Source organism: Eubalaena glacialis, chromosome 5, assembly GCF_028564815.1.
Source record: "Eubalaena glacialis isolate mEubGla1 chromosome 5, mEubGla1.1.hap2.+ XY, whole genome shotgun sequence".
Classification (NCBI taxonomy): domain Eukaryota; kingdom Metazoa; phylum Chordata; class Mammalia; order Artiodactyla; family Balaenidae; genus Eubalaena; species Eubalaena glacialis.
Window position 1 is genome coordinate 22,354,794 of NC_083720.1, and position 12,162 is coordinate 22,366,955.

Below are 12,162 nucleotides of genomic sequence, written 5' to 3' on the forward strand. Positions count from 1 at the left end.
ATTCACTTTGTTATAAAGCAGAAACTAACACACCATTGTAAAGCAATTATACTCCAATAAAGATGTTAAAAAAAATAGAAATAAAAAAAAAAACAACAGTGGATTACAGATGAAAAAAAAACGTGTAAGTCAACTATACGTCAATAAAAAACTAATACATTTTAAAAAACATAAACATATAGACAAATATCCAATAATGACAAGAGCTATGAGAAGATTAAAATAGGACGATATAATAGGGCACAACTGAATGACTAGATAGGTAGAGAAGACATCTCTGAAGAGGTGACATTTAAACTGCCATCTGAAGGTCAGAAATTAGCCATGGACCGTATGGCTGAAGCACTTCAGCATTTCAGGTAGAGGGAGTAGCTAATGCAAAGAATCTAAGGCAGAAATAATGTTGATCTTTTCAAGAAAAGAAAGAAGGCCTATGTTGATAGACAGGTGAGGGGGATGGCAGAAGGGAGAGAGGACAGAGAGGTAGATTGTGTGGAACTTTGTCCAATAAGGAATATGGATTTCATTCTAAGTGTGAAAGGGAGCCATCATAAGGTGTTAAACAGGGGAGTGGTAAGTATAATCTGATTAAATTTTTATAAAGATCACTCTGGCAGCTGTTACTATCTGAACAATTATAGGTGGACAAGAATGGAAGAAGGGAAGATATTGTAGCAATTCAAATGAGAAATTATGGCAGCTTGGATTTTAGGTGTTTTCCTTGAAGAAGTGGGTGGTTTCAAGATGTGTTCTATGGGTAGAGTCAACAGGATTTGCTGACAAATTGGATAAAAATTGTGAGAGAAATGTAGAAATCAAGAATTACTCCTAGGTTTAGAGTTTCAGCAACTGGCTGATAGAAGACAAAGAGGAACAGGTTTGGTGTACGTGTGGAAAAAATTACTTTGACATCCCAATGGAAAGGTGCATGCTGGTTTTTCCCTATTCACTTTCGTATACTCTTTGTTCCAGTCAAACTGATACACTGCTTGCTCTTTTCCTTATGCTTTCCAACCTCATTGCCTTTACTCATATTCATTTTTCTCTGCCTGGAGTGCTCTGACCCTTATTACTACATTTCTAAATCCCCTGTAAGTTCTTTAAGTTCTAAGTATGCTATATAAGTAATTTATATTTAAGTATTTACTAATTTAACTTTCTTCTTGAAGCTTTCCCTGATCTTCCACAGCCAGAAATAAGCTCTTTCTCCCCTAAGTTTCCATGGACTCTATTTTTACCTCCCCTGTAACCCTATTTTCCATCTTTCATTATATCCACTGGTCTGTCTGTCGTATTTCTTACCAGCCTGCACTCCAAGAGGACTGGAATTCTCTCTGATGTATCTTTGTAACTTACTCAATATATGTACTTGTATAATGTATTGTACCTAGAAGATTCTTATAAACGTTTGGACAATGGAATTGGCAAGTCTATATAGATTTTCCAGTATTGCAGAGACTATTTTAAAGCCTGGAAGAGATCTGATTTTCTTCAAAGCTCAATCACCTATGATCTTTCTTGAATATCTTAATTTCTGGGTGATAATAGTGAGGGACCATGGAGTCTGATAAAGTAAGGAGAAAATGATTGATAGACTTTGAAAAATGAGATGGCTTTGATGTGTGGAATTGAAACATTATTGAAATAAAGAATAAATGAAAAATAAAGATAAAATGTGGTAGAGAGTGGGATGCTTGAAATTGAGATTTTGAAGGTGATGATAGGTATTGGTAGTGACAAACTTTAAGAAAAGCCAAGAGTGACTAAGGTGGGATCGAGAGACGGATCCTTAAAAGCAAGACAGTCAAGGACTTGAAAGGGCTGAGAGTTCAGTGGATCATTTACGTGGATACTTAAGCCACCAAAAAGTGATGACAGGAATAGTACTGGGGAAGAAGAGGGAGAGCCAGATAAGATCTTCAGTGTCCACAGAGTGGATAGGTGACCTCAACAATGGCTGTAGCAGATGTAACTGTGTCATGTAGTATAGAATCTCATGTCTTATTGGCCCATAATTTTCTTGTCTTCCAGTGTTTTGCTCCCTTCTGAAGAACAGTATGTTTTACTTTCTATTGCATCTGTTCTCAAGATAACTGACCTTATAATATTTTCCCCAAATTGCTGTGGAAGATATGGATAAAAACAGATCACTGACTGATGCAGTAACCTCAGTCTAATGTAGTATTTCAGCAATCATATCAGTATAAACTTTCACATCCAGGGCCTAAAACCATTACTCTGGAGGTGAGAGAGATTGTTTAGGAAAAGAACTTTAAGAATTTAGATCATCAGTCAGGTGCTTTATGACTGTTAAACTTCAGAAGGCATAGTGATAATGAAAGCTAATATTTATTGACAGGGTACTGTGCGCCTGACACTGTTTTAAGTGCTTCTCAAACTCTTTTGGTATAGGAATCACCTTGGGATCTTGTTAAAGTACAGATGCTAATTCAGTCAATCTAGTGTGTGTCCTGAGATTCTGCATTTCTAACCAGTTCCCAGGTGATGCCAGCACAGCTGGTCTGACCACACTTTGAGTACCAAGCTTTACATGATTGTCTCATTAAATTCTCACAACAACCTTATGAGTTGATTCTTTTTATATCCCCATTTAATGGATGAAACTGAAGCACAGATAGTTAAATGACTTGCCCAAAGTCACCCACCTAGTAAGGTGTAGAATCAGGATTTAAATCTAGGCATCCAGACTCACTGAAGGCCTTCTCTTCTATACTACCTTAAATCGTACCCGCACAAGATAATTCTTAAGGAGTATTGGGCCTTCTGAGATCACTTTCTAAGTAGAGCAGTATATTTAGGAATCTCAACCACTTGGCTGTGTCTAAATGATGTCAAACCAGGTTGCTGTCACATTCATGATGTAACTAGGTGATTAATGTCCCACATTTTGTCACGTGATTTAGTGAATTGAAGAGTCTTTATGACTCAAATTTGACTCAGTATATAAGTAAAACTTCTTATTCTTGGATGTCCAAGATGTCCAAGACAATATTTTGTCATTTTAGAAATCTACCACTGTAAAGCAATAGTTTGTTCATTTGTTGATTCAGTCATTTATTCATCTAACAAATTACTGATTGCTTATTATATCTAGACACTCTGCTATATGCTAGGAATTCAAAGATTGTAGTAGGTCTTAACCTCAATGAACTCACAGACGAGAGAAGAGTGAAACGTGAGGGGGAAAAAAAACACGTATGGACCAATATAGTTACTTTAAGGGAAAAATTTCCTGAATGCAGAGGAGCTTAGGGTAAAGTTTAGAACCTGGGATCAGGACCCGCCACATAATTTTGTAGGGTACAGTGCAAAATGAAAACTCGAGCCTCTTTGTTAAAAAATTGTTAAGAATTTCAAACATTAAAGCAAAACATTAAGCCAGCCATGGCCTTTTCAATTGTGGGGCCCCCAGCAATTGCACAAGACATACATTCATTTGCGGGAGTTTAAGAGTATATGGTTATCCATTGGATACAAGAGGCTGGAGTTGAGCATTTCTAGATTTAGGCTGAATTTGGTCAATTAATCTTGTATTTATTAATTCCAGAAATCACCTTTACTCATTTATTTATTTTTTTCTGAATTAAATGAAAAAGGAAATGTTCCCATGCCACTGAAATCCAGTATTTGGGTTTGGCATTTAGTGCATTAGCTTTTCCCTTTTTATCCAGTTCTGTTTTGTTTTTCCCACCCAATTTGTGGGTCATTTTCTTCTGTAAATGAAAACATTCCCTTCCGTTCATCACCCATCTCCTACCTCCTACCACTTATCCAGTGAAAGGTTGCTCTTTGAAAAGCAGAGTTTTCTTTTCTTTGGCACCATTGAGACTATATCCTGTTTAAATTTTTATTGCCCTCGGACACAAAGTAAAGAAAATCTTTTAACAGAGATGTTAAGCATTCAAAATGAGAGACTATTTGTAAGATTTTTAAGATCTCTGAAAATAGTTTCAAGTTTTAGTTAGTGAAGCAAAAAATTCCACTGAAAGATTTGGAATATTCTACTAAAAGATCACTGTGCATCTCTGTGACTCCCGTAACATAATTTCTTCAAACATAGATCTGACTTAAAATAATTTTTACACTTTATCATCTATGTAGTGACTAACAAGCTTGTTTCACTCAGATTCAGTTAATATGTGCTTTGTTGTTTATTTCAATGAATAATTGGTTTGCATTTGTAAAAATTAATAGTGCTGGACATATAAAACACCCATAATAATTACTGATTATTCTATAAGGTAAAAAATTATGTAAAATGGTTGAATAGAAGTTAAAATAAATTGCTCTACTAAATAGATACCGCATGTAATATATTTAAAGGTACTTAATCATATAATCACACAATGTATTTACAGATGAGGAAATTAAACAAGGAAAGGTTAAGTGACATACCCAAAGTCATACAGCTCTTTGAAGCAGAGCTGGAAACCTCCTTGCTCCTAGTTTACTTTTCCTCACATGTTACATAGGTTTAATATAGTGTTATTTAAATATAACAAATATTTAAATATCTCAACATGAGTATAAGAATACAAAGTTGTATTAAACTATGGGCTATTTTGAAATTATGATTAGACTTGGGAGCCCATTCTCATCCAGTCATTACCACTGCTGAAGGCTATAAGACTGTATCTCACTCTTACATGCTTTATTAACAATATCTAGTAATTATGTATAATAATATGGGGCTACCAAAGAGCATTATTTTACTCTTTGCAAAAGACTTTGAGAATATTTGGAAACTACTTATTTCCTCCCCCTTCCTCTCCCTGTCTCTGTTGTTCTCATTTGTTTTTACAAAAAGAAAAAAATAGACATATTCAAATAAAATTTTCTCAGGTAAAGGAGAACTACTAGCAAGTTAAGTTCTCTCCCCCCCGCCCCTTTCACACACACATACAGTGTTACATTTACAAAAGCCTTGATTTAACACAGGGAGCTACATTTCCTAATTATATAGTATTGTGTTCATTGTTATAGCACTCACTTGGTCTTTATACAATCAATAGGCATCTCTTTATAACCAACCCAGATACTATAGTGTGTTTGTAGAACTGGAAGCAAGCTGCTCAGCAAGTATGGGGTACTGAAGCCACAAGGTATACAGAAGTCATATGGCATCTCTAAAGCACTAATCTCAAAAACAAGCCTCAAGTATTCCATTAGTTTCCATTTTTTCCTAGTGTTTTACTTTTATAATTTTCTACATTCTCATTTTTGAAAAAAATTATATCATTGATTAGAATGGGCTTTCAACATCCTTTCTTTGCCATACCTCAAACCCTCCTTAAATTCTATGGTATACCTCATTTATGCAATAGATGTAGTACTAATACTATTAGCATTACTAATAATGCTAGTAGTACTAGATGTAATACTAGTAGATGTATTACTAATGTATTACTAGTAATAGATGTACTACTCATACTATTACTATAGCAATATGTGAAAACTAAAATGTTAATAGTACAATAATTTGAAAAGTACTAAGGAAGGTCACTATTTAAATGCAGCCTTTGTGGCATTCTTTCGTAAATCAAAAATTTACTCCTTAATTTATTAATTTTTAAGTGAACAATCACTAAGTGGCCTATAAATTGAGTGGGTGTGAGACAGGATACTGGAGATATTTTACTCTAAAATGAAAATCTAGTGATCAAAGAATGGATTATGAGACCATTAAAAATATATGGAAATTATAAAAAATGGATAACAGGGAAAAATAAATGTCCATTGTGTAAACTATAATGCAGATATTATTTGGCAGTATTTTTGGTAGCATAAGTATTGGTGTGTACATGTGCTGGAGTCTTGGCCCTAAATTACCTTTAATCTGGCTTAAAGCCTACGCAAATATAAATTGGAACCTAGAGTTAGATGGTAATTCTCATAGTCCTGCATGCAAATTATTTCTGAAATTCTTGAAGAGCTTTGTCATTTGGAGCAACACATAAACTAATAATCAACCTTCAAATTAGAAATTATTATTAAAATAACATTTTAAAATGTGGGAGATGATCTTAGTGATTGTTTCTGAATTATAGCGTTCATTGTTATACTAAAAAGGGACTAAGGTTTGACATATTAATAATATTGCAAAAATGAGTCTTTGCCTAGGCTAAGGAGATATTATATATTGCTATTTAGAGTCTTTAAAAATTTTTTTCTACCAGAAGATTCAGTTCTCCATACCATGATATAAAAGCCTTGGTATTGCATGCCAAAGTGTCACCCAGGATAATTGAATTACCTGTTAAAGCTCCTGTAATCAGGCAGTTCTGCCTTTCCTTCAGGCTTGAAAAGTTTAGGGTATAAAGCCTCTAAAAGCTCCGGATCACTGCTAATGGCCTGTTCCCAGGGTGACTGGTAGTACTTAGGGACAGCTGTGGTGTTGAATCTTTCAGGAGGAATTTCCTTCAGTGGTCCAGAATATCCTTTGGAAAAATATTGCAAGAATAAGTAAACACAGAGTACCTAAGAGTTACTAAACTCCACCTAACATTTTCCCATGTTTAATTTTTCATGCAGGGGTAAATTTATGAAGAATGCATTCTTTTTATGATCTCTCAGAAAAGAGTAGTCTGAAAGTGTGAGACATTTTTAAACCCCTTTTAATTTATGGAATTTTCAAAAGAAACCATTTAGTGTTTAATTTTACCAAATCATAGTTAATTTTTTCCTTGACTATCTTAGTATATGTTCAATGAAACTATTAACTTAATTTTTTAAAAATTGTGCCCCTTATATTAATTTATACTAGGCCTTATATACCACACTTAATGGATTAATTTAGAAATGTAAATTGAGTGTCTACTGTGGTCTAGGTTCTGGGGAAATATCAATGAAGACAAAATCTCCCTCCTGTGGAGCTGATTCTTTAGAAGTAATGTTCAGGTGTTGACTATCCTAAATTTCTGAGTGGTCTGTAAAATGTTTAAGCTTCAAAATGGTGAAGCAATTTGTTTCCACTGTCTTAATCAGGCCCTTCTTATTCCCTGATGTGTCCATCCCTAGTTTACTTTGTTCCTGAGGATTTCTAACTTTTCTGCTTCCAGTCTCACCTCCTCAATTTATTCTCACATGAGCTAGAAATTTTCTCTAAGTACCATTTAAAAGTCACACACATTCCTGGCATAAATGTGAAACCATTTTCACATGCATTAAGCGACATTCTTCAAGTCTTCAAAGGCACAGCTGTTTACTCTCCAGCTATACTACCATACCACCTAGTTATGTCTTTCATATAATTCTCTCTTCCACCATGTCACAACCTCTACCATGTGATCACTCCTACTTTTGGGTTTCCCTGATGCTCTTTTCCTTCTCTAAAATGTTTTCTATTTTCTTCTGTCAAACTATGCCTATCCTTTTTTTACACTAAAAATTACTTTTTCTTTTCCAAAAACTCTTGATAATTTCACCAGTAGACAGTTATTTGTTTGCAGTAATTTAATTTTCTTCTGATTGTCTCCGGTAACAAATGGTAGCCTCTTCGGTAGGCTGCTTCTCTCCGCTTGCCACTTAAGTGTTGGTGTTACTCAAAGCTCTTTTCTTAGACTATACACTCTGCCTAGAAAATTTCATTTATATTCTTGGCTTTAACTGTGACCTACATATTGACGATTCCAAGGTTTGTTTTTGATCTCCAGGCCCTTCTATTCAACCACCTATTATATTTGTCCAAATTAATACTCTCCTGGCACCCTTTATAACCTATCTAGACCTACATGCATCCATTTTCCAATACATCCTGCTTCTTTTTGTATATTGGTCATCTTAGCAAATGTTATCACTACCCTCAGATGTCCAAGACAGAAGCACTGTCCTAAACAATTCCTCATTCCCACAACAAATCAATAAGTATTACCAACTATACTTAAGGATTCCTAAAATAAGGGCTCTCAACTTTGTGTTTCTGAATCACCTTGGGCACCTACTTAAAATGCTGATAATGGAGTCTTCCCTCCAAAGACAGGAAGTTTCAGGTATTGCTTACAAATTGTATGCAAGTGATTTGCAAACAGAACATTGGGAGATCTTGTTCTAGCAAATTACCTCTTTCCTCCTCATTTCCATTTTTACCTACCTGGTTCAGGCCCTGCGCATCTCTTGCCTGGGTTTTCACAGTAGCCTTCATACTAATCCTTTAGCTCTCAACCCTTCGTCCAGGCACCTCCCTGTTGCTGCCTGAGTGACCTTTTTAAGTGGAAAACTTTATCAGGTCACTCACTTCCCTTACTCCAGGTTCTATAATGGCTCCCCAGGACAAAAATCAGAGCTACTCAGCAAGGGAATTCCTCGGTGGTCCACTGGTTAGCACTTTCACTGCCATGACCTGGGTTCAATCCCTGGTCGGGGAACTAAGATCCCACAAGCCATGCAGTGCGGCCAAAAAAAAAAACTATTCAGTATGACACAAATGGCCCTACCTAACTGTCCAGCCAGCCTCATCTCCTGCCCTCTCCTCTCACATTTTATGTTCCAGAACTGTGGATCTACTTGAAGCTTGTGTCCCGTTATGCCTCCCTACTTGTTCCATTTGCTCCCTGTGCCTGGAATACTCTCTCTAACTCTTGTCACCTACAAATTGCTATTTTAAGCCTTAGCTTGAGGTTATCACTTCTGTTTATTCACTCCTGACTTTCCCAGGAAAGCACAGTTACCTTTTCCCATGTCCTTCCTTTGTATAGTATACATAACTCCATTACCATGACTACCACATTTTATTTCCTATTCCTTTCCTAAAATTGATCAGTCAACCATATAGAAATTGGAAATTTTAAAATTCTGTATTTTAAAAAACTTATTGAAATCCCACTACCAAAACACAAATTTTCCCCAGTTTTTCTTCACCTGTAAGCATAATGATCACATAACTATAATTCTAGTGCACATGGAATCTTGTATTTTATTGCAAATCAATTTTGTTTGAAATACTTTCGAAAGCTTCTGTATCATGTTCATGATCATTTTAAGGGTTTTGTAATAATCTAATAATAATCTATTGACTTGAGGAGCTATAAATGGTCTAATCTTTTCACATTTTTGAATATTCCAGGTTTTCAAATTTTTTAATAGAATTAACTAATAACTTTTTTCTTTTTTGATATGCTGAATTATTTACAAGGAAGAATCCACATATGTTTAACCTCTCAGAAATAATACAATTCAACAATGCTACATGCCAACATTTTTGTTTGATTTTTAAATATATTTTTAATATAACTGATTTAAATTCAAAGGAACTTCATTCCTACAGTATTATGGCATCGTAAGACTTATTAATTCATATTTGAGATAAGTTGGCTTGTGGAGACATAGTAGATTAATCAATAAAAATTTTTGCTAAATTGGGATAAGGTACAATTTGCTCCCTGAATTTGTTACACTTTTCAACTCATCGACCAAGAAGGAAGGATCCATTACTCTTGCTTCATCACAAGCTATCTGATAACCTCCAAACTCTCCCTTTTCTTAGTCTATATTACACAGACATATCCAAATATTTAACAATTGAATGTTTAGCTTTAAATAGCTATATGAATTTGTATTTTCAAAATTTCTCTCTCTCTCTCTCTCTATATATATATATATACATAGATAGATAGATAGATATTGATAGATAGATTCCTGATGGTAAATAAAATGTACATATGATATTGAATTATATATGCAGAGAGAAAATGAGACTACAAATATAGTGTGGACATTTGTCCTGTCTCCCTATGTATGATTCCTTGAGGGTAGAGATGAATTTTTCTATTCCTTTTGCAATTTCATAGTTTATGATAATTAATAATAAACATTTTAACTTAGTAATGGGAGTACCAGATTGAATCAACATAAACTTTTCTATATGTCTTCTGTTTCCTATTAAAAAAAAAACCGTACCATTCCAAACATTAGAAAGCAGGAGGTTGCAATATAGTGGTTGGAGCTAAGAGAATATATATATAGTCTGTTGAGTATTAAGAATATAAAGGTGGGTAGGGAAAGGATTAATTTTAACTGAGTACTTTATTATATGTTAGGGACTATACTTACATTTTCACATTTAATTCTCACAACGACCATGTGCAGTGAGATTTATTTTCCTTATTTTACAGATGGAGAAAACTGAGACTCAAAGAGATTTATGTTCCTTCCCAACACAGTAGTAAAATGGGCAGAGATGAAAGGAGCCTGCAGGTTGAACTCAGGTCTGTTTGATTCTAAAGCTTGTTTTTCCCCCATTTGCTTAATGTTGTATTTGAGAACTTAAAATTGTAAAGCTATTTGAGAACTCTATTATAATGCTTCACTTCAGAATTCTGTGCATTCTAATTGTGTATTTGATTCCCTTCAATGTTACTTTATTATGTCTTATCAATACCTTTTCTCATTGTGTTCAATAAGAACGTCCTGATAAGTCTAAGCTCATCAGTGACTGACATTCAACTTACTTTTAAATAAGATTTAATGTTATACAGTTGCTTTACTTATATATTTTCAAAAACACTATTGCTATTTGAGAAGATTTCCAGAAGTACTCTTGCTAAATTTACTGTTTAATTTACAAACATATGACATAGGTATTGCTAATTTCAATATAAAAGTAGTTGAAAATTTTATAAACCTACTTTATACGTTACTCTTGAGGAAAAACTTAAAGGTATTTGCTTTAAGTTATTTTGAAAAGTTATTGTCTAAATAGATCAGATAATTTTTCTGATTGAATATTTCAAAATCAAACAATACTTCTAAGTAACATATACTGATTTGGATAGCATTTGCTTCTCTTTTAAGATAATAAACAAATATACAATATTAAAGGATTGCATTTAAGGTTCTGTAAGAGAGCAGAAAATAACAAAAGCAATCTCCACAAGGTCGCTTCACATGAGGCATCTGTAAATTTGGTACCAGATCTGGATTTAATTCTTGAACAGTCAATATTGGCTTATAGCTATTCACAACCTCAGGTTCTTAATTTGTAAAATGAGGATTATAATAAATGTCATAGAGTTACTATTAAATTAGACAAATATATATCATAGCACTTCATAAATTGTACAGTTCTATACAAATAGGATTTCAGTATAATTACAAACAACTTAATTTTTAATATAATAGGTGATTGCCAACAAATACAATGGACCATCTGAAAGAACGTAAGACTCCTGTAAATGTTTTACAAGACTCCTCTAGGTCTAAATCTTTACATTTGTCCTGAACTTATCTACAAAGTAGATATGTAATGAGAAAAGCTGTATCACTTAGATACCATTTACTAAAGAATCCAAATGACTTGAGTCATATATTTAAGTGCATAACAACTTTATTGTTCTATTTGTAAGGGGATTAGTTACCTGGTGCAATGTTTTCTGGATTTGGGGGACTTCGTGGATCCGGGGTGTTAGGAGGAGTAAATGGGGCTTGCTGTGAACCACTTTCCAAGTTGCTTCCATCCAATTTCTCATTCTGCATGGCAATATTGTGCTGTATTTGATCAAAAGTAAACTCAACTGAAAACTCAAAAATATTAGATACACTAATAGGAGATATCATATGTGCAAGATGCCATTTGTATACTTAGAATTTAAATACAATGCCACTTCATTGTTACATGAGGTCTCAATAATTTATATTGTAATTAGTTGAGCTATTGAATGAGAAATTTTACTGATACCAATCTAAGATCTGTTTTGTGATGGCAATCCACTTAATTAATTGAGCCTTACTGTGTGCCAGGCACTGTGTCTAGGGCTTTGTATCAATTATGTAATTTGCTATTCACAACATACCTAAAAGGGAAATCTAAGTATTTAATTTTTAAGTCTTTACTAATTTAATATCATACAGCATACTTGCCAAACATACGGCTTAGTCATTGTTACATTACTATTTTATTTATACTTGGGATTTAATGATATGCTTTAATATGCCTTGTTTTAAAATTTAATCTGAAATTTGGACAGCAGTCATGTATAACAAAAAATATTTGCACTCTAAGCTGCATGAACTTATAGAAGGAAGAATTTGGGGTTTCTAGAAAATAAAATGCTTAGAAGAGCATTTGTCTTTAAAGTTTTAGGTGAATTTGTTTTATTCTTATAATTTAGGATTTATTCTATGGCAATATAGCACTTTAAAAACAGT

The 12,162-nt window shown here is 33.9% G+C and overlaps 1 protein-coding gene across 1 annotated transcript in view; it reads right to left on the reverse strand.

Moving 5' to 3' along the window:
* MYOZ2 (myozenin 2) overlaps window positions 1–12,162 on the reverse strand; it is a 33,972-nt gene that overhangs the window by 1,360 nt on the left and 20,450 nt on the right. The window contains exons 3-4 of the mRNA XM_061192030.1: window positions 11,373–11,502; window positions 6,275–6,458 (exon numbers count right to left, since the gene is read on the reverse strand). Coding sequence (XP_061048013.1) covers window positions 6,275–6,458; window positions 11,373–11,502 — 314 coding nt within the window. The remainder of the gene's footprint in view (window positions 1–6,274; window positions 6,459–11,372; window positions 11,503–12,162) is intronic.